This window comes from Haliotis asinina, chromosome 9, assembly GCF_037392515.1.
Source record: "Haliotis asinina isolate JCU_RB_2024 chromosome 9, JCU_Hal_asi_v2, whole genome shotgun sequence".
Classification (NCBI taxonomy): domain Eukaryota; kingdom Metazoa; phylum Mollusca; class Gastropoda; order Lepetellida; family Haliotidae; genus Haliotis; species Haliotis asinina.
Genome location: NC_090288.1, coordinates 48,354,226 through 48,377,484, shown reverse-complemented (window position 1 = coordinate 48,377,484; position 23,259 = coordinate 48,354,226). Strand labels below are relative to the sequence as shown.

The 23,259-nt window shown below is 41.4% G+C and overlaps 1 protein-coding gene across 1 annotated transcript in view; it reads right to left on the bottom strand.

Moving 5' to 3' along the window:
- Window positions 1-23,259, bottom strand: part of LOC137297303 (uncharacterized) — an 80,075-nt gene that overhangs the window by 31,142 nt on the left and 25,674 nt on the right. The window contains exons 19-41 of the mRNA XM_067829313.1: window positions 22,540-22,650; window positions 21,850-21,927; window positions 21,292-21,448; window positions 20,465-20,619; window positions 20,192-20,298; window positions 19,839-19,929; window positions 19,238-19,363; window positions 18,596-18,748; window positions 17,999-18,163; window positions 15,894-15,990; window positions 15,229-15,390; window positions 14,477-14,560; window positions 12,102-12,161; window positions 8,355-8,366; window positions 5,956-6,482; window positions 5,374-5,558; window positions 4,894-5,010; window positions 4,557-4,698; window positions 4,258-4,396; window positions 3,536-3,746; window positions 2,855-2,975; window positions 2,253-2,450; window positions 1,026-1,239 (exon numbers count right to left, since the gene is read on the bottom strand). Of these exons, the coding sequence (XP_067685414.1) occupies window positions 1,026-1,239; window positions 2,253-2,450; window positions 2,855-2,975; window positions 3,536-3,746; window positions 4,258-4,396; window positions 4,557-4,698; window positions 4,894-5,010; window positions 5,374-5,558; window positions 5,956-6,482; window positions 8,355-8,366; window positions 12,102-12,161; window positions 14,477-14,560; window positions 15,229-15,390; window positions 15,894-15,990; window positions 17,999-18,163; window positions 18,596-18,748; window positions 19,238-19,363; window positions 19,839-19,929; window positions 20,192-20,298; window positions 20,465-20,619; window positions 21,292-21,448; window positions 21,850-21,927; window positions 22,540-22,650 (3,412 nt within the window). The remainder of the gene's footprint in view (window positions 1-1,025; window positions 1,240-2,252; window positions 2,451-2,854; window positions 2,976-3,535; window positions 3,747-4,257; window positions 4,397-4,556; window positions 4,699-4,893; window positions 5,011-5,373; window positions 5,559-5,955; window positions 6,483-8,354; window positions 8,367-12,101; window positions 12,162-14,476; window positions 14,561-15,228; window positions 15,391-15,893; window positions 15,991-17,998; window positions 18,164-18,595; window positions 18,749-19,237; window positions 19,364-19,838; window positions 19,930-20,191; window positions 20,299-20,464; window positions 20,620-21,291; window positions 21,449-21,849; window positions 21,928-22,539; window positions 22,651-23,259) is intronic.

Here is a 23,259-nt window from a genome sequence, read left to right as displayed (position 1 = left end):
CAAAGGCTCTGTAGGCCAGCTACATAGTGCAACAAGGTCAAGTTAGTATCTGGTTTAGTAAACTGACTATCAATATTCACAGACTTTCTATGCGGAGACAATGACAAGTAGGAAGTTCATCTAGTTCTATGCCTTATGCCTGGTTCACATTTGGCCTGCGATGGGTCTATGGCATCCGTAAACTGCCCATTTCTATGCATTTACCATGTGGCAGCAGGCAGCAGGTGGCAGGCAGCAGCTGTACAAGTGTCACACGTATCTACAGGGGTTGTACGCCTTACAATTTTGATAAATCCTATGCCCCTAGCCCTTGTGTGGCATTGCACAGGCACCACATTCTATGGAGATCTTAAGGAGGCTGCATGGTATGTGTGGTAAGCAAACAATATTTTTAGGATCCTGGTATCGAGGGATATCCATATGACTACTGCACGCTCTGTGTGGCCTACACAAGATCTCCATTCAGTGTGGTACAGCCTCCATGCAGGTTTGTCTCGGCCTTTGCCTAACGAAATTGTGCAATGCCTGTGAATAACTTTATACCATGCTACGCTTGCATGACACTATTCAATGCCATTGGATGCCCCTAATCAAACAGGTCACCTGCCAGTCAACTTTGCAAGAAGCTGATTCAAACAGATGGGCAGATGTGTGTAGTCAAAAGGTAAATTTCATACAATACAAAAAAAGCTACAAAGCTGGACAGTTTTACTACAGATCAGTGAAAGACGTGCCTGAACCAGTTCACGTAAATACAATACTATCTATTCTATGCATTTACATACTAATATGCCGTACTGCTATAACTCCTTCATAACAGCCTTTGAGGAATCACTGCATACAACTCATCAGAAATATTAATGACCAAACGGTTTACTTTAAGTGCAGATATTACAAGGTTAGATAACTCATACAACAAACTACACAAATTAACTTCATATCAGCATAATTACTCAAATCAAACGGCACATAAACTGTTAATGATGGATTATGGAAATGATCGCCATCAGGTTATATCGGCATACCTGTGATTCTCTCATCTGGCTGACTGAGTCCTCCCTCGATCCCAGAGTCGCCATCCAGACACTTGCGTGTGTCCTTCCCAACGGGGTGCTCGGTGAGTGCGATGAGCTTCAGCTCCACCTTCTCCCCGAGCATCATGTCCCGGATACGGAGGCTGTTCACGTCTGGCGGTATGATGGAGCCATACAGCTTGCCATTCTTCAACATCTGGTAGCCCTGTACAAGGAGAGACGTGTTACTCATGACACATACACAACAAATATGCATGGCAGATCGGAGCCAACACTCCCTACGTATTTATGAGATGTTTAAAGATTTGTCATTTGGATCCAACAAATTCCTTGGGTATGGCGCCCATAACCTCACCATGTTTAACTAAAGAGAAGTTGACGACAGCATAAGCTGCCATTGGCAAATTCCTTGGGTATGGCGCCCATAACCTCATCATGTTTAACTAAAGAGAAGTTGACGACAGCATAAGCTGCCATTGGCAAATTCCTTGGGTATGGCACCCATAACCTCACCATGTTTAACTAAAGAGAAGTTGACAACAGCATAAGCTGCCATTGGCAAATTCCTTGGGTATGGCACCCATAACCTCACCATGTTTAACTAAAGAGAAGTTGACAACAGCATAAGCTGCCATTGGCAAATTAATGGAAAATATCCTGAAATGAACTGGTTAAAATCATGAACATTATTTTGGAAACATTTTTGTAGTGAAGTCTGAGTACCCAATATCAAACTTCCCGATCCAAGAATATTGTCCCCTGGCAGTAGATATTCATGTGCAATACAATAAATAAATTCAAAATCTCAATGATTTCAGTGACTTGACATATATGCATTTGTAATTTGTAGATCACCTAATATCCAGGGCCTAGTTTTTGAAGCTCTCTTGGCACAAAGAAAGTCGTAAGTGTCAAACATAGTCTTAAACTTACAATCATATTGGCACTATGACAGCATTGAAAATCTAGGCCCAGATGTTTAGTGGCGATAAGGACATTATAATAACAGCCTGTTTAGCCTATGCTGCCTGTCAGATACTAGAAGATCAATAGTCATATGTCCATCTTATCCCACCAGGCACACATTCACTGTTAGCTGGAGAGGCAATTTTGCCTAAGGTGAGTTTCATTTTGGGACATTACGGAAGTCTCTCCACAAGGATTTCTACAACATTAGTGTAGTGCAGCAAACACCCCCCACTTACTGATTCTACTTACTGATATGGAAGCATCTCCAAACTGCTGGGGCACCTGCCACGTGCAGTCTATACCATCAGGGTGGAGTCCCTCCAGCCTCAGCTTGGGTGACTTGGGGGCAGCTGGTGCCATCACAGGAACAATGTTGGACATGCTGCTGTCGCTGAGGCAGTATATGTGCTGGGCATCAGAGTCGACTCGTCTAGTGCCACAGATTGCCTGAAACACACAAGCAACACCTTCTTACAAATCTGTAATATACATGTAATTTTGTAACACCATTAAGAAAGGGAGGTATAATTCATAAAAAATATTCACTTAACTTGATATATAATGAATATGGTATGCCATTTACTTAGGTGTATGCTATAATTTTTCAAACAAGACTAAAGATTTGAACAGTCTTTACTATTCTTTATTCTCAACTTGATGGGCAGCATGCATCTTTGTTCCCACCACTGTGAACAGAGGCACACTTGGAACCAAGTCATTTGCAGCAGTGTGGGACCTAGCAATGACATTGTAGGACACCCATTCATTTGGCTGCACCATGACAAAGCAGTTGGCTGCGTGTACACAGATTCATCAAGTCTGTGATGTGTCTGTGATTGGCCTGTACCTACCCTGATGGAGATGTCATAGGGCTGCTCTGGAGAGAGATCGGTGAGGAAGAACTGGTAGCCCTGCTTGTCACTCATCTTGTTGGCCTTCACTTCTCCATGCCAGTGGCCGTCTATGTAGATACTGTGCAAATAATTGTCATAATCAGTATTTCAGAATTCACTCACTCACTCACCTTCAAATTAGCATAAATGGTTAAATGGGATTTCCCATCGAAGTCTGCAATACTTCAGTAAGGTACAGATATCCTGACAACCTTAAGTCTTCAATATTTCACTGTGGTAGTCATACTCTGCAACCCTAAGTCTGCATTATTTATTTTAGCAGCCTGAATTCTGCAATATTTCACCATGTCAGCCAGATGCCTAATGCAAACTTAAGGTTTCAGTCACAATTCTACAATATTTCACTAAGAAAATAATTTCAGAAATGTAACCATATGCTGACAACCTAAGTCTGCAATATTTCACAAGCAGGTCTCCATTCTTATTTTGTCTGTTGTGACATACATGAGGCAATGACACTCTTTATTATTAAACTATAATTCCCATGTAGCCTTCAACTCTCTGCCCAGTTCTCTGTGAAGGCGATGTAAAAACTGTATTAGCATATTCTTCCAGTGGAGCATATAGCACAAAATGTTATTCAGGGCACAGCGTAATGTGCAGCATATTTCTACGGACCTGTACAGTGAGATCTCTTCATCGTTGGAAGCATGTGTGTATCTGGGCTTATCCCAGGCCACCAGCACACATCCCTTCTTGTAAGACGGCTGCTGGCTTATAACCACTGCTGGCGGTCGGCGTGGACACGTAATGTGCATTGTCCGTGACGGCTCACTCTCCTGACTTGCCCGTGATGTAATGGCAACCACATACACACTTAGAGTCTTGCCTGCAACACAGACACATATACCATTTATGGTGTTTATGGAACTGAAGAGCGACTGTTTATCTGTTAGAACATTATATGATGTGGCACATTCGGAAATGATCAATAACCTTAGCTGTCCTGATTCAACATCTTTTTCGGTTATTAACCATACACCCTTCATCTCAGTAGCTGTAATACTCTGTGTCTTTGTAAGTCATCTTTGAACATCTTTGAACTCAAGAACCCATGTTCTATGCTCTAAAACAACCTTGTATTCCTACCCTAAACCAGTGAAGATAGTCTTCAGAATTAGGCAAGCAATACTTGTAAGAGGCAACTGACAGGATCCGGTTGTCAGGTTTGCTGACTTGGTTGACATGTCATCATATCCCAAATACGTATATCAATGCTCATTCTGTTGATCACTGGACTGTCTGGCCTAGATTCAATTATTTACAGATTGCTACGATATAGCTGGAATACTGTTGAGTGTGGGGTTAAACAAAAAACAAAAATAACTTTGTCCACCCACCTGGTATCAAGTTATTGATGACCATCTGGCGGACGTCGCTGGACCGGACACCACCAAGAGGTTTATTGTCCACATAGATCTGGTAGCCCTTTAGCTTGAGGTCAGGATGCATTGAGGGTGGGTCCCACTCAGCAACAGCCTGGAAGACAAGGGAGGCAACTTTCAGGTTATTACCTTCAGGTCTACAGCTTCAAATTAGTCACATCATACAATTAAACTACCTACCATTATCCAGACTTCCTACATAAAAAGAACAAATTATACTTAGACACAAAGAAGACATTTTCCACTGAGCCCACCTGATAGAGGTCCACACTGATGATCTTGATCTTGGGAGGTTTAGGTGGTCCCATGGTGGTGTAGTAGAGGACTGAGGATGTTGTCTGAATCTCACAGGCCTGCTGCCCATGTACCATTGAGTAGTTGGCGATCACATACACCCTGCAATACACACAGAACAGGCATGCGGAATCACATCTCTTGGAAACATGAAATGTACAGGTAATTTGTTGCATATGTCTGTAAAATAACAGATGTCTCAGTGTCACTCTGACAACAAGTGTGTATTGAAACTGTACTTACGTCTTTCAAGAAAACATGCAACTTACTTTTTTCAGTTGAGATGCTACTGCCTACCTGTACGTAAGTCCAGGCACCAGCCCCTTGATGGTACACTTCTGCTTGTCAGAGACGTTCCAGCAATGCTGAACACCCCGCACCGGTTTCCCCTTCTCTACCAGGTTACACTCAAAGCTACAACACACAGAATCTTGTAAGCAGTGATTTCACAGTTACAGTGCCAGGAACAGCAGAGGGTTCAGCATGAAAACACTGACACTTTCTTGAGTCACTTCCTGCTAGTATACTACTACTCTTATGCAATTCCTGTACCCTCAGGCATCATTTGAGATGTCAGCGCAATAACACAGCACTGATGTCACTTCTATAACTTAATCATGACTGTACGTTTGTGTTATCCATAACCTATGTGAGTAACAGACTACATAAGTTTTGTGAGGTTACTATACATTAAAAAACATCAAAGTTACTTTCTGAGTTGATAACAACACAGTATGCACTCTGAATTTGGTTGTACCTACAGTCAAGGCCTCCTACCTGATATCACTGTTGATGTCGCTGGTGAACTTTGTGCCAACAACATTGACAACATACAGCAGAAGCTTGTACTGGGAGTCCACTGACTTTGGAAGCTCCCACACAACCTTCACCCCATTTTTGCCCCGGGATTCCACCATGATGGAAGGAGCTGGTAGGATACCATCCCCATCGCCAAGGATGAACTGCAACAGCACCAGCAGTGTCAATGACCAGGAAAATGATGTCTTGTGCTCAACAGGTATAGAATAGGATTTCTGATCACACTTATTCTGTGTTGCCACTGCTAATTATAATCACTTTTTCTTATGAGCAATGGTTATACTGAACAAAGAGTGATGGTATTCTGTGAATTCCACATTTTCTCCATAGACAGGCACAGACATAGAGCAACAAAATTTTAAATTGCATTGTCAAACACGGGAATGGTAACAAGGGTTTTGTTTCAAAAAGAATCTAAGGGCCAGAAATTTCCATTCTCACAAATGTTTGTGCTACAACAGACGTTTCCTATCCTTTGTTATGAGAAGTAGGCCTAAACTCCAAAAGATGTGAACTTTCACATGGTCACTTGTCTCTCACCTCTCCCTCTCCAATCTGCATCATGCTGGCTCCCTCGCGTGCTCCTGGGACTGCGACTTTGCGGTCTGCTCTGTCCGAGCTGCCCTGGACCTCCATCCTGTCCACATCCAGCTCCACTTGCTGCTGCACTTCTACAATGGCCATGGTGCGTTTCCGCTTCGGATGCCTATCGCCAGCATGGGTCACCATCAAATCATCCTCTGGTTCTATATACTTCCCATCTCGTGGAGAGAAGCGTTTCCGTGGTGATGAGTCTGTAGAATCTCCAGGTCTGCGTTGTCTGCGCTTCTTCTCAGTCCTGCCAGAGTCGGTTGCTTGGTTTTTGGTCGCATCCAAGATGACAACGTTGTTGCCAGGGAAATCTTCTTCCTCAGACTCAAACTCAGACTCGCTCTCTGATTCAGACTCACTTTGATCAATGAGGCTCTGAGGAAGGGGACTGTTGTCAAGCCGTCGCCCTTGCTTACCATGTCCTCGTCTTGTCTGAGTGGATTTCTCCAAGTTGTCATCAGTCATGACCCCTTGGTCTGGCGAGAACAGACATCTCGGGTTACAGAAAGACAAATGCTCTACATAAATCAACAGAATGTTAACTTCTGATATATTGAAACTAATCTGTTCATTACCCAGATTGATGCAGACGTTTCTAGAATACTATCTGGATAAGTGTGGTTCAGTCATTCTGTCCAATTACAAAGATAAACCACTACAATACAGAAACTGTCATTCCAGATTGCAGTTTATTCCGTCAGCTTGAAGTACATGTTCATGAAGCATTTAACTTAACACTTGACAGAACTGACACTAATTGCTAATGGTCTTTGTTTTCAATATGAAAAACTACCGTTTACATTTTATCATTCAGGACCACAAAATAAATAACCCTCAGGAACATATTAATGATTACAGTGAGTAAGTGGTTAACACTAAAAGCCCTTTTATCAGCATTTCAGTCATATCATGGCTGTCAGCCCAGACATTCCCAAACCCACGTGTGACCTTGGTTATTTTGTGTGCTGCGGAACACGGGTTCTATCATGCCAAGGATTGTATTCAAGGGAGAGTCAAGGGACAGAACCCACATCAAGGCACATAACTATGCACAGCAAGCCAGTGGGCCACCATGTCACCCCATATTAGCTGAGACACGTAGTTCGCCTTACTGCCAGCATCAGTGTTACTCCTGTCTCTGTTAGTGAATTAAGATCACATCATGCCACATGTGATACTGATTAATAACAGGATTATTACAATGAGGAAAATTAACACCAAGTTCATAATTTTGAAAATCACAACATAAAGCATTTAATATTTTACTTTGAACTTTGTCAAAAGATGAAGACACTAAACTGAAATATTGTTTTCTTCATCACAGGTGTCTCTGATTATTCTAGTTTCTTTATATTCTATATGTGCACCAAAACAATCCCATGTTCATTTTGTTTGTTTATTGTTTGATGCCGCACTCAGCAAGATTCCAGCTATATGGTGGCAGTCTATAAATAATCAAGTCTAGACCAGACAATCCAGCGATCAACATCATGATCAATGAACTACACAACTGGTATATGTTGACATCTGTCAAACAAATCAGAGACCCTGACCACCTGATCCCATCCGTCACCTCTTATGACAAGGATGGGTTACTGAAGACCAATTGTAACCCGAATCTTCACAGGTTGTGTCTATTCAAAGTATGAAATATTATTATTAGTTAAAAAAAATACATGCAGTCAGAATACTCAAAACAGAGACTTGAAACTGAATGTGCCATAAATGTGTAACAGGAACAATCCGTGAAAATGGCAGATGAACGAAGATGTTGTGAGAAGTTCCACTGCAGAAAACTGAGTTGTGTTACAGAGAAGACACCTTAAGGCTGTACCTAAAGATGAAGCCCTTGTGTCCTATCACTAAGTGATACTCATTTCTGGAGGTGAGTAATGATTTGTGCTGTTTTTATCAATACTGAAACAAAATCCCAACTTGACACACTAGAACTGTGTTTCACCCCTTGTATCCATAAAGGGAATCAAACACAGGTCTTTACCATTACAAGATAATGCCTTAACTATCTGGCTATGCTACTGCCCTTATACTTGGACGTTGATGACTTCCCTTAAAAACTGAATAAATGTGTCAGTGTTCAAGACCTTTGTCTATCTAGATTCTGATTATTAAACTAAGAAGCTGTGGACAGGCTAAAAGGTTTCAAAATATTACCCATTTTGACTGACAACCTATGTCTCAGCATTTATTTGATGCGAGAGTTTCAGCTTGTGCTGACCATGATTGAAGCATCTAGGCTGGAAACTAAATAAACTAAACAAGTAGTCAGTTGAGTCTCACAAGAAACCAGCAAATATTTCTGAAAATCTGGTTCAGATTGTTCCACTTACCATCAGAATCATCTGGAAACACAGATTAGCATACATGAATGGAAACAGACAGAAACAATCACATGCTGAAAACAAAAATATCATCACAAGCTTTGAGGTAAAACATCATGCTTACTACCAAAATTGGAAATCATCTGAAAACACTTTCAAACGAATGAGAAGTAAAGCTAATGACCTAATGGAAAAATATGTGAATAACTAATGACCTTGTGACAGAATAACCAATATAGTGAAAGCCATCAAAACCTCAAGTAGAAGAAAGGTCCTCTAACTGATCATGCAAGAATACCTTCATCAGAATACGAGTCCGAATCTTCTCTTTTGGGAGAATTATCAAATATTTCCAGATACCGATGAAGCATTCCTCCATATTCCCCAGGTGGAGTTATGGCCCCTTCATCTTCGTCCCGAATGTCAATATTATCTGATGGATCTTGGAAGAAGTCACTGTGCTTCAAGATAGATTTCAGATTGGTGTTTGACCTATGAGCTGACCTTAAATGACCATCTGAAGGTCGTTTTTGCTGATCAGGGCGAGGTGAGAAAAGATCTTTGTTGAATACCCTTGGAGACGGTGTCAGAGTGTCTCCACTTTCTGAATCACCACCATGTTCCCCTGGACCAAACATGAACTGAACTTCTTTTGGCCTCTTTTCCTCTGCAGCCGACTTCCGGCGCATCTTGTAGCGATTGACTTGGTAAATTTGCTCGGCCTCCTCATCACCAAAGTCATCTGAGTCCTCATCACCACGGTACACAGGAACAGACAGCTTCTTAGAGTCTGCTCTGGGATCTGAATTGTATCTTCTCAGATGCCCCTTGTCTCTAGAACGATGCTTGTGAGCATTATACATGTGCCAGTCATATTCCCTACTGTTTGGTGGAGGCTGCATATAGTCATCAGATTCGTAATCTGATGAGCGACGGAAGTGCTCCCGTCTGTACCAGTCATGTTTGTCACTCCGTGCAGGTGACCGATCATATGACCGTCTGCTATATTCAGAATCTGGGGGAACAGGTGATCGTCTGTATCGTCGTGGGTCATCATCATAATCAGACCTGTGAGGTGAGCGATCATAGGAATGCCTATAATCATCCTGTTCATAATCTAATCGACTTGGCGGCTGTTCATACACTCCTCGCCTGTCATCATACCTGGAATCAAACCGGTTAGGTGACCTATCAAAACTTCCCTGTCTGTCCCGAGAAGGCCGATCAAAACTGGCCTGACGGTACCTATCTCCCCTTTGAGATGGGGGGTCATAGCTATTCTGACGATATCCGTCCATTCTGTGAGGAGACCTCTCAAAGCTCCCCTGCCTATAATCATCTCTATATCGAGATCTGGAGTAATGGTCGTCTCTGCGGTGGTCGTCATACTCAGGGTCATACCTCTGGGGTGACCTGTCATAACTGCCTTGCCTGCGATGGTAGTCCCTGTACCTTCTGCCCTCCCGCTCATCATCATATTCTCTCTGACTCTCTGGTTCATCCAGCTTGGGGGCAGGCATCTTGGTTGCTGCAGCTACTTCAGTTAATTTGGGCATCATGCTGCCCACAAAACTCTTCAGACGGGCAAAGTTTATATGAACCCGACCTGTGGAACTGGGTGCAACAGCTCTTTGGATCTTGCGCTGATTTGACACAAACTCAAGAACAGTAGAAGCAACTGATTTGAAACTAAATTTGGATCTTGGTGCGGGTTGAGGCTCTTCTTCTGAGGGCTGATGTCTCTTCTTCAAAGCAAGTCTTCCTAAATTAGCAATTCTTGAAGCTTGCCTCCTGAACCTGGGATCAGATCTTGGCTCTGGCTCTGGAGGAGGTTCTGGTGGAGCGGCCTGTGACAGTCTCCTCCCAAATGTATTGGCATGCCTTGATGCTGTTATGGACTTCTTGAGGCGGGAAAGACTACTTTTCCTGGGTTCAACAGCATCTTGTTTCACTCGCTGATACACATATATGTTGGCATAGGTCCTCAGTCTCCTCTTCTTGTGAGGAAACAATGGTGGGCCTGGTTGAGACAAAAAGACAGAACCATCAATGGAGGTAGAAACATTTAAGTGCCAGTGTGAAGCCATTCCATGAGGTGGATGTGGTAGACAACAAATCGTGCCCAGAAACTTCCTTGTGTGGCAATAGACAGTGCAGTGAAATCATAGCCATGAGTTGAAACATATGTACATGTGTCCAGCTCCACAACAGTGTACAACACATGCAACATGCCAATCGCAGGCATCGTCATTGCTTTCTGTACTACAGGTAGGTACACCAGGCACTGCAACTGAATCTAGAACATACAAGTGTATCTTGGAAGCCAAGTGTGCACAGAAACTGGTCGTTCCCATTACTGTAGACTGCCAAGGTCGGGTTCATTTGTGTGTTCCACTTTCAGTTTGATAAGACAACAACGACCCCATCCAAGTTATTTTGTATACTAAAACACACTCATCAGCAACCTTCTTCCAGTTGCAGAAGTGCACAGGGTTGTCATCAAATGGTGAATTCAGTGGATATACAAGGCAGTGATTCTTCCCTTGGACACATCATGCAGACACAAACATTCATAACTGTGCATCCAGTGGTAACCTTCCCTTCCTGCCATGCTGCATGTGGCTGGATCCAGGCTGTGTCAAAGGGAAGCCAAATTGGCTGATCATGCAACATCATTCTGAGATTCTAGTAAACAATGAAGGAATGCCTTTGTACATGCAGGAACATCTCCATGCTTAGAACATGTCATGAACATTGTGAGCAGATAATACCATGCACAGATATACTATGGAGTAGAACATCAGATTGAAACAGGCAAACGATGGTTAAAAGCATGACTGTCCTTTGTTGGAAGAGCAGATGAGATGAAAGTTGTATCAGAGCAGTCAGGCCAAATGTGAACACCAGGCTTGTCAGGTCATCACCTACTTAGTACTATCAACTAACAACTGTTTCAATCACTTCCTGATCCCTCTGTTAGTTGTCTTAGATAACAAGCATCAATGTAACTGATATATCTCCACAGAGAACTAACTTGAGACAAATGTTGCTGCTCAACGGTCAAGACAGATCACCTCTACAACTAGTAGCCAAATGCAGGAAATAAATAATGACAACTGTAATTAGGATAGCCAGCATCAAGTTAAATATTACAGTTAAATATTTCTTTGAGTGGCATTTAGAAGTTTGTGTTTGCAACAACAAGGAGAGTTATGTGGATACATAACTTCTATATTATTATAATTCAGGGCTCCAGATAGCTTTTCAACATCAGGAGTACGTACTCCATATGTTTTCAATACAGGAGTACTGGAAAACCTTACAGTGCATTTAGAGTACTGAATGGAATTTAATGGAGTATCAAGAATATTGTGCTAAATTTCATATATGCACCAGAACACTGCTACTGCTCCAGGTCAATTAAACATTAAAAACTACTTTTTCACATAAATACATCTGTAAATGATTCTTAGATCGCACGCCATTGCTGTAGTGTGAACCTGCAGCATTTTCTAAATTATTTTCAAGCATACTGTCCATATTTTATATCCATACCTTGGCTGATATGGCCGATCTGGAGTCCTGTGATGAGTGGCGTGTCAGTGTAGCTACTAACACTGGTGCTTGATAACTCTCATTATTGTTTATAACAAACTTCCTTTAAATGTCTAACTAAACTGATGAATATTACAGATACAAAACCACTCAGACTTGTATCTGGTTACAAGTGGTGAAGGACAACAAGTTCACACTGACCTCTTGTTTCAACTTCAATAACCTTGGGTGGGAGTGCGCTGGCATGTTGATTTTTCTCTTCTGAAATAAGAACTTCAAATTAACATTTGTCAAGATGAGGCGGACATTTAGAAGGACAGAATTATTAAAATGACACAAATATACAAATATCATTTGACACTGAAATACCAATACACTTCATGAATACAGATCATACATGAGTGTACAAGGGTGATTTCAGTCTACAACTTCCTAACGCTGTAATGACATGTCGACTTTCATGTGTTACTTAGTTAAAAGCTAAAAATATACTGATTGTGAGATTATCTTCTGATTTAATAGGCATCTAAAACATCTATCAATTGCTGAAAATGTTTCAGTTCTAATAAGCCTACAAAATGACTCATCGGCTCCTTAAGTTTTTGAAACCAGGCGAAAAACCCGAAAGGAATGAAATTTGGGTGTATATTTTGCAACAGTTGCATATGCATACAACAGCACATTACCTGGCCGAGCTCACAAGGGATGTCCACCTGAGAATCCATTGCGGTATCTACCACAAACTGGCGCCGTGGTTAGCCCCAGTGTTACAGTGAGGGCCAGTCTATGACGAACTGAGAAGCGCCAGTTTCACGTGGGCAAGTTGCCTAGATACCCACTCACAATCAACAACCATCATGTATATTTCATCAGGCTTGAAATTGACGTGAGGAGTCAAGACAGATCGCCAGTTAATTAACCCTCCCATGCCAGGTACCACTATGCATGTTTAATGAGCGTTGATGAGTTTCCCATCACTAGACTAGCGTACATTAACAGTCATGTTGCTAACAAGTAAACAAAAGTTGTTACACCTGAAACTCGATTCTACACAGTAATTTTCCATATCAGATCAAAACTTGAAACGTGCAGGACAATATCATGTCTCATCTCATAATGCCATTCTCAAACACATTTAAAAAAATTTAAAATGTAGAATTAAATATGACCCTATATGAGACTTTAAGGACTACAAATGGTTTATTTTTAATATACTGGGAGAACCAAATAAAGGAAAATTCCAGCGTTCCTTTAATAATTTCCAATTTTCATCCCCAACCTGGAACAGTGCTGTGGAGGAAATCTGAGAACAAATGCAGAACACTGTTAGGAAGTGGTGCTCCCTTATTTGTTTCCGTCCGTAACCATTTTCACTAATAAAGTGATTTTTCACATATACAATTCTTCAAGGTGAGCTGGCATTATTAAATTCCTTATTTCCCATGGAATGAAATGGAACCCTTCATCTGACTAAAGAGTGCAAAAAGATTAATTTCATAATGTATGATACATAACAACTAAAACATTTTTTAATAATTAAACATGAATTGCCAGTACTTTCCAAACTATTTACTCTGTGACACCAAAACCTGACATAACCAAACGACAAAGACCATGTAATTAGCAGCACCTGTAGCCTTTCACCTGAACTACATCTCCTGACAAGGAACCATGCATTGCCTAGTGTTATATAATGTATACCGTCTGTGTCAGTACAAGTAGGCCAAATAGAGACCTTGCAAGTTCTAGTTGATTTTATAAGTACTTGTTTGAAATCAGCTTATGTAAACATGCTTCCTAATGTTTCAGTTTTTTATACTGTCCAAGATACATATGGTATAAATTTGGCAAACCAAAGGAAGCATTCATAAAATGTCCATCCTAAGTTCCAGGTACAATGGTTATAGTTATCTTCGTCAATGACATTTTAGTCTACGATGCTTAGATATCTTCACTTTTAACTCCATATCTGTATGAAGGAACACTTGAATCTCATTTTGAACTTTGAAAACAGCTTCTCATAATTTAACTGATTCTAGATCAGCTGATGCTCGTTCTTGCACGTGACAAAAACATGTAAATGACTTAAGGTCTGCTTGTTGTTTACTGCTACAGTCACTAACATTCCAGCTACATGAAAGTCTGTAAATAATCAAGTCTAGACCAGACAATCCAGTGATCAACATCATGATCATAGAACTACACAACTGGTATATGGTGACATCTGTCAAACAAATCAGAGAACCTAACCATCTGATCCCGTTTTTTGCCTCTTATGACAAACATGGCTTACTGAAGACCAATTGTAACCTGAATCTTCACAAGCTGTATGTCAGACATCACAAGAACAAGTCACCTCTTACAAGAAGCAACCATTATAGAAGACTAGGTTTTTCTTTCATCATCCTACAGTAAGAGATGACAAATAGCCACCACTGTTATGCAGTGGATGAAAACAGTTTAGTTTTAACTTTTCATGGATGACACCAGTTTCTGATGCTGATCCTTGAGAGAAAGTGCAGAGAGGCTCATGCTGCAGGTGCTACCGCCACCCATGACATAGAGTGCATGTGTACCTAGAGTGGAAGCATCGAGCATGACAGGTGGTGAGGTGTCCACTTTCTGCCCGTCCTGGCCGTCCACGTCCTCCTTCGCAGATTCTACAGGAGGAGGAGGAGGAGGAGGTGAGAGTGACATGTGCATGGAAATATAACAAAATGGTGCTGAACAATACAGATGTTCATGCAGTTTACGAGGAAAGTGAAACTGAATACATAAATATGAAAGTGCAAAAGGTAGAGTAGTTCTCATGATACATCTGACACTGAGCTGAAATATTTTTTACAGGTAAATACGATGTCCAATATTCAGTGTACAAGTGACTGAGTTGGGTTTTATGTCTCTATTAACAATATTACAGCAATATCACAGTGGGCCAATGTAGAATGAGTGTGTGATTTTAGTTTTACGCCACGATACAGACAACATTCAAGTAATATCACAGAGGGCCAACTCAAAATGAGTGAGTGAGTTGGCTTTTATGCCACTAATGCCAATTTTCCAGCAATATCAAGGCAGGCTAACTCAAAGCGAGTGACCAGGGTAAATCTGGGATTCATTTTCATGTTCAGTGGATTCAGATACACCAAAGTGACATAACTGAAGCGTGTCACTATAAGACTACTGTACCAACATTGCCCATCCAACTCAAGACTACTCCATTAAACCTGCCTTCATCTGATTGCAACAAATGGACTCTATCTTCAACTGTCCATAAACAACATGCATAGCAAGCACTGTGCACTGTGAACACTGATGTGCCACTTACTGTCCATCTCTGGGAGGTATCCGGATCCTTCATGGATCTCCAGGTACTCCTGGTACACCTCGTCATCCTCCACCCTCTGGTCCTCCCCTGGAAGGATGATCTGAGTCTTGTCCAGGGGCAGCTCCACCTCAAGGATGTTGGACATCCGTGTCTCATCTGATCCTGCACACACATGCACAGGGGGAAGGTCAGACTTAGTGTGTGTGTGGGTTATTTAATGCTGTACACATGAAGGAACAGGTCTGACAATCCCTGGGAGTGGGGGTTGAAGCAGCTGAATAGAGGGAGGGGTAAGTCAGCTTTTGTCTGAAGGTGGGGGCACAACAAGGTCCAACAACGTCTGATGTTGAGGTTACAGCATCTGTACATGGGGAAGGAGACAGGTCAACCTAGGTCTGGGGGTGGGGTCACAAAATCTGTACATAGGGAGGAAGACAGGTCCACCAAGGTCTGGGGGAGGGGTCATGACATCTGTACACAGGGAGGGAGACAGATCCACCAAGGTGTAAGGGTGGGGTCACAACATCTGTACACAGGTCCACCAAGGTCTGGGGGTGGGATTACAACATCTGTACACAGGTATGGGGACAGGTCCACCAAGGTCTAGGGGTGGGATAACAACATCTGTACATGGGTGGGAGACAGATCCACGTGTGGTGGCCTACCTTTCAGCAGCGCCAGGACGTATATCTTGTAGGTCTTATCTAGTTCACAGCTGCCCACAATCACTTTACATCGGTTAGAATCCTCATCCGGTACAAGCTGAAACAGACAGACAGGATGCAGTTATCATACTGACATTATATTGCTGCAGTCCATCCCAGTCAGATATAGTGACCAATGCAGCATTACTAAATTGAATTGGTTGGTTTGTTGTTGAACGCCACATTTTGCAATATTACAACTATATAGCAGCAGTCTGTAAATAACTGAGACTGGATCAGACAATCCAGTGATCAACAGCCTGAGCATTGATCTCCGTAACTGGGATATGATGACATGTATCAACAAACCGTGCATTCTGCAATATTTAAGCTATATATTGGCGGTCGGTAATTAATCAACTTTGGGCCAGACAATGCAGTGATCAACAGCATAAGCTTCAATCTACATGAATGGGATATGATGACATGTATCAACAAAGTTACTGAGCTTGGCCATCCGATGCTGTAATTCGTCTCTTACGACAAGCACGGTTTGCTGAAGACAAATTCTAGCTTGGAATTTCACGTAACCCATCATAAAACAAAAATTAAGAACAAATAATACATATAGGAAAAAAACATATCATCTCCAGTGTATTCCATAGCGGATCATACAAAATAATAAGAATAAACCAGAATTTTCAATAGTATATCAACTGGAATGATGTACCTACTTGCTCCTGAAGTCATCAGACAACAAACTAAAACAACAAATAACAGGACTATCACCTGCAGAGAAGGGGCATCAAAACCTCACCAGCTACCAGTGTGAAACCATACAAGAGACACCCAAGTCATAAAAGCCTATGTCTCCAGGTGACAAGAAACACCACCACAAACAGCTGCAACTTATGTACACAAGTTACCACTGGAAAGATATAACTGTCAAAACTCTACTGATATATCACCATCCCAAGTTCAGCTGGTTCTCAAGTCTCACCAACAGGAATCCTAGAATCAATGAACCTGCAAGGGCCTTTCCAATCTCCAAGATAAATGTTTCCAACTGCACGACAGATAAGAGCCCACTCACTTGTATCCATGGGACATATTAAGGTTGGATTGTAGTATTTTACTATCAGTAAAATCAATAGATATGTTTGGCTGAGATTTATCTTTCTATGGTGAGGACTGAACAGTGTCTGAGCAAGTCTGAGGCACGTTTGATAGATATCCTCTCTGATTGTGACTACTTAATGTAACCAAGGGCTGTCAACGGTTTTTAGGACTTTGTAAAAACGAGTTTGTATTCTCATACAAGCCAATTGTATATCACACTGCATGGTTTAAAAACACTTCTGACAGCATGATACACAGAAGAAGAGTTTCTAAAGAATCTTCTTATACATGCAATATTCCAGCCATATCATGGTGACCTATAAACTGTTAGGGACTTACAAAACAGAACAAGAATTCCCCACAATCAGCTAAACCACCAAGCATGATGTACTGTGTACATGCTCCACTCAGAGTGCCATTCCTCAACCTCTGTCTTCAGGAGAATATAGCCATGACAGATTCTGGAAGCCTCAGCACTATCAAGAAACAGTAATCCATTGTACCCATTGCAAATACGAGCTATCATACCAGATATATGAAATGAGACAAAAAACCCAGGCAGACATCAGGTCTGGTCACGTCAAAATGATACCAGCCCAAAATGGATTTTGACCAGACCAGACAATCGATATTGAAATGTACTTGCAGTGCTTCTAGTTTGAAGAACTCCACACATCTATACGCCTCCCTGTTTTTGTGATAATATGTCAAAGCAGTGCTCTGAGCTTGCAATACTATAGTTCAATGTCCAAACAGTCAGTAGGATAAATATATTGCTCAATTTGAAATATGGTGAATTTACTCTGATGAATGAAATTTTCTCCAAGAGACCATAGGGCTCACAAGCTGTAAATTTAGACCATCTGTCTGGAACCTAGCCCATCTCGGGCAGTCAGACACGCCTTATTTCATGCACGGATGATACTCTTCTACAGATGCTGTAACATAAAAAGATCTCTAAACAAAGATGTTGTTCTCTTGCCCACTAGATGTCTGTAATGTCCTACCTTGGGTCCACACTGCTGGTCATCTAGGAAGACAAGATAGCCATCGATGGGGACTTCGGGAGTATCCATGGACATCCATACGATGGTCAGGGCATCAGACTTCTCGGACACCTCAATAGAGATCACTGGGCCGCCCTCTGGTGTCGTGGACGGACATCGCATACGCTGGCAACAAGAGACCACACTTAACACTTCAGCAAATTATATTCTGTCGATACAATGGCAATGTGCAAAATGACTGGATGAATGTGCAGTCATGATCCACAGAAACCTTCACCATTATTTTACCCAATATTACAGGTGAGGTGTCATGGATGTATCTAAGATTCAAAACTAAACACAGTTGGCAGGAACATACAGAAAAGTCATAGTTTTATTTCTTAACATTTTTCACATCTTCCTCAATTCAGAAAAGTATAACACTGACTCGAACCATTACTTTCCATGAAATAAATGTTACACTAGGCATAACATCCTGTTTCTCTGCTCCAGTTATGGTATCAAGTTGCTTCTACAAAGCACCAGCTGCAAATGTAAACGCAAGAATTGGTAATGTCTTAATCAAATTTGGGAATTTTACTGACATATCAGACTCACCAGTTTGTTAGACTTCTGAGGTTCCTCGGTGGAGCGTTTAGGATAGACCTCCACATAGACTTCATACAGACGGTTGCCAGCCATACCGCTGATGTTTATGCTGTTGTTGTCCTTGGGGAACATTTCACAGTATGTCACGCCGTTCAGATACACCTATAGACAGGAACCCATCACAGTTTGATAATCAGTTGCAGAAACAAACACATAAATGGCTGCCACATTTTCTTCTTCAAGAAGATTAAAGATTTGAAATAAACTGTGAATGCACAATTTGAAAAATTTCCAAAAATAGCCTGCACATATGTCTGCACTGGTGGTTACTGAGGAAAATATGAAGCAGCAATATGATGGACTTCAGGGAGAGCTCATCAAGGGACCTAACTGCAACTTCTCATTTGGAATACCACATTATCTCCCCCTTATTTCGCCCTAAGGTCCACGAAGTGAAGGAAGAAAGGGATAGAAACAACCCAAAGGGAATGTTTATGCCAATAATTAAAGACATCAATGGTTGCCACACTTTCTTCTTCAATAAGATTAATGACATTGAAACAAACAGTGCATACACATTTCTAAGTGTAAATGGACATTTCTGTGTAGCATCAGAGGGCTAACGGTTGGTCAACCCACTTCTGCACTAACCTGGTATCCCTTGACAAGATGCTGTGCCCCTTCTGACGGCTTCTCCCAGTACAGCTCCATGACTCCTGGGGCTGTGAAGCATCCCTTGATGGTGGGGCAGCAGTTCCACCAGTTCCAGGTACTTGTCTGGAGACAACACACTTTGGTAAATGCATGGTAACATCAACGGCATACCAATACTATTCTATTATCTGAAGCATTCTTGTTCTCCTGCAACTCCTCATTACCCCGACCAGTGTCTCCCATTAGTTATTTAGCTATCCCAACTGACCAGTGTCCTGTTCACTATTTATACCAAAGTTGGCCTTGTGTGTGAGTGATATCTCCAGCTAACTATTTAACCCAGACTGCCCTTTGTAACTTGATGTCTCTGGTCAACTATCTCTTCCCAGTTGCCTCCGACAACAGACCAATTTCACCTATTCACTATCTCTCTCCAGTTGTCCATGACAACTGACGAATGTCTCATGTTCACTATCACTTGCCAGTTGCCCATGACAAGTGAATGATGCCTCCTGCTCACTATTACTCACCAGTTGCCAATGACAAGAGAGTAATGTCTCACATCTCTACCTCTCCCTGGTTGCCCATGACAACTTACCGATGTCTCCTGCTTGTCCGGGATATCCTCTGTCACAGAATCTTCTGGAACAGCCTCTCCATCCTCTCCACGTGTCAGCACCCAGAAGCGACTGGAACATACAGGACATATACAGGATAAAGTCAGTAAATATCCTGAAAGCATACTCCTGAACACCTCCCCAGTCACAAAGTAACAACACTACACTGTGGTAAACAAGGTATGTGATGCACATGCCAATGACTGATCTAAAACATCAAAGACAGAAGACCTTTCATAAAATGACAATATTGACAAACTTTATGGGTAACAACTTATTTTTCATGAGAGTGATTTTTCAGCCATGAGATAGACAGAAGAGTTGCGGAACGTACTTGGATGTGAAGACGTGACTGTTCAGATAGCCATCAGTAACTGCCATGGCTCGGACAAAGCTCAGCCCAGAGTCCCTCAGAATAACTCCCTGATCTGGCTTGTACCTCTGTACACAAGAAACAGCAATAATGAACCATACATGGAAACATGTCAGGACATACCAAGCACTATTCATCAACAATGTACTGCTTCACAATACTGCAGCAGTTCACTGTGCCACCACTGGACTCACCCCTCTACACCCACAAACACACACAAACAGCATCTCTCACCTTTGTTGAATCAGAATGCAGGGCTGGCAGAGACCCATCTGTGGTGTAGTGGATGGTAGCACCATCCAAGGGACATGCCAGTTTTACAAGACTATAGCGGTTCACTGTGCCACCATTGGACTCGGACGTTATGCGAGGCTCTGGGCACCTCGGTGCTATAATAAAGATACAACGCATGATGAATTATCAGAATCAAAAAAGTTCATTGATTAAACATCAAATGGCTGTTGTTTCCCTGACAAATCAAGTGATCACAAGGATGTAATCTATGTACAACACTGAAACCTTTTGATGATCAATACATAATGAGCTGTCAATGATCTGAAAACAAATGAAGCATATGGACCAATGCATGTTCGCTGTCAGCTGAACTCAGTCAGTAAATATGGCTATTATTAAAAGACTTTTATCTTAAAAACTCATATAATTCTTACAAAATGGGATTGAATGCCAAAAGGAAACATAGTTTTAAAATCATATCAAAATATCCATTCAGTGAGAAGACATGTTATCTGCTGTTTCAGCAGATGCTTTTGGTTCATGTTTATTGTCGTTAATCAATTATTGATTTCATTTTATTGAATGTAAACTGCTGCTAATTTGCTGAAACAGAAATTGAATTACAACCTGTCTTCTTTGAGTGGCATATTTAGAAGTTTGAGATTCAGATGAAGATAACCGTTATGGATGAACAACAAGCTGAATAAAGAAGTTGGTCATCCATAATGTTTGTCCCTAAAAAACGTGTAATCACTTCACCAATGCTACATAACGTTGATCTCAACATGTTCCTATCCTTTAAAGAGAAGCCAGATCAGTGCACTCACCAACATCCATAACTACGATGGTGCAGGCGAAACCTGGCGCCCCCTGGGAGGCGACTGTGTAGTTACCCTCCTCGTCAAATGTGTACAGGAAGCTATTGTTTGTGACTGGCTTGCCACTATTGAAAGACAGGGCTCCTTGAATCACATTCAGAGGATTCTACAACAGGAAAACATCTTGTGAAAAAGTATTTCAAATGGATATGAACTGCGTTCATGAAAATTTTGGATAGAATCTGTCTTCAGCAACCTATGTTTGGCATGAAAGGTGACTAATGGGATCAGACATCGTATTCCACCCGTGCAATTATCAATGTGTCAATCAGTGGATTGTCTGGTCCAGAATTGTTAAAATACAGACTGCCATTATACAGCATGAATATTGCAGAGTGTGGCTATTAAACTACAAACAAAACATCTAGGAACTGATTGTAAATGGACACAAATACTCATAGATCAACAAGATACCCAGTCTTAGATTTTTTTATTAATAAAAGTAAGTGAAGACAGTAAAATGATTCATGCTTTACACTAGACAAGTGAACCAGAAAAAAATCTTACATCACTGTCGGGGGAGTTGACATGGATGATGTTGTGCGGGATGTCGCTGCCCTTCCACGTCCACAACACACTCTGGCCCTTTACAGACAAGCACAGTCAGTTTGTTCTTGTATAACACAGGACATACTCAAAGGACTCACCCATCAGATCCTCCTCCTCATTAAATAGTTCATTACATTCAACACATCTCAGCGAGCCCGAACAAAGATATGCAGTAGACAAACATCAAGCCTTTCAAGCATATCTTAACCCTTACAATGCTGACTCCAGAGTCATTAACTAAACATAAGTGTACTAGAAACTGAATAACTAGCTATTCTAAATTTCTGAAATGTGATATGCCTCTGAATTAGGTGTTTTTTCTCGTAGAATCCATTTATGACCTGTGTATAACAATAGTAATAACTTCAACAATAGACACCTACAGAGATGCAGTCAACTTTTCAAAGATTTCTGAAAGCGACCGACACCGGTACCTATCTCAACAAGGTGCCTGCTTTATGATTTTCAACAAGTTTATGACATCACACTTTGAGCACTGCAGGAAAAGTCAGTCACATGATCATATTTTCTCAAGAACTAAGCTTTAACTGCATGCAATTCGGCGACTTGACTTTCCAGTGAGCAGAAGTAATGGCACTGTATATATCCTGCAATGTCACGGATGCATCCCTCCACATAATGTTTTACCTTTTGCAGGAAGAGTTTAGCTGGATGGAAGCCTTGGTTATCTACACGGATCACTTCGTTGTCGTATCGCTCGTCAGCTATCACGCTGCTCAGTTTCGTTTCAGCCATAAACTGCTACAAAAGGTGTCAAAGAAACTTTATCACAAATGTCAGTGATATAGATATCTAAGTGGAACAAAACCTTTAATGGTTATCCAACACTCATCAAACTAGCCTTCACAACTACCAGAACACACAGGTTTTGCAGAGACAAACCTAACAAGAGGATCAGGGTCCCGTTCCACTAACCAATCTTAGCTAAGACCTGTCTTAGGTAAGAACATCAATTTTACAATCGTCTTAGCTAGAAGTTACATCTGTTCCACTAACCGATCTTAGGCCGAGTGTAGTCAGATTCATTCTCATATTTATGAGCAAATGATCCTTGAATCAAGGGAAGAGTTCTTGAAAAATCCTGATTACCTTTGTCAGCAAAGCAGCCATTGTGTAAGAAATCAGCCATCGGTAGTGATGTCATACCTCAACATCATTGTACATATTAGGCAATTTCCTTGATGTGAAGGTCAGTTGAACAATAGTAAAAACAATCGCCCAATCCTTCCGATAACACTTTCACTATTATTTCACTATTATCATGTATGTTTTGCGTATCCTTCAGATATTTTTTCATGAGACTAATTTCAGCATCCACATTTAGTCTTGTTCTATATCATATCATAA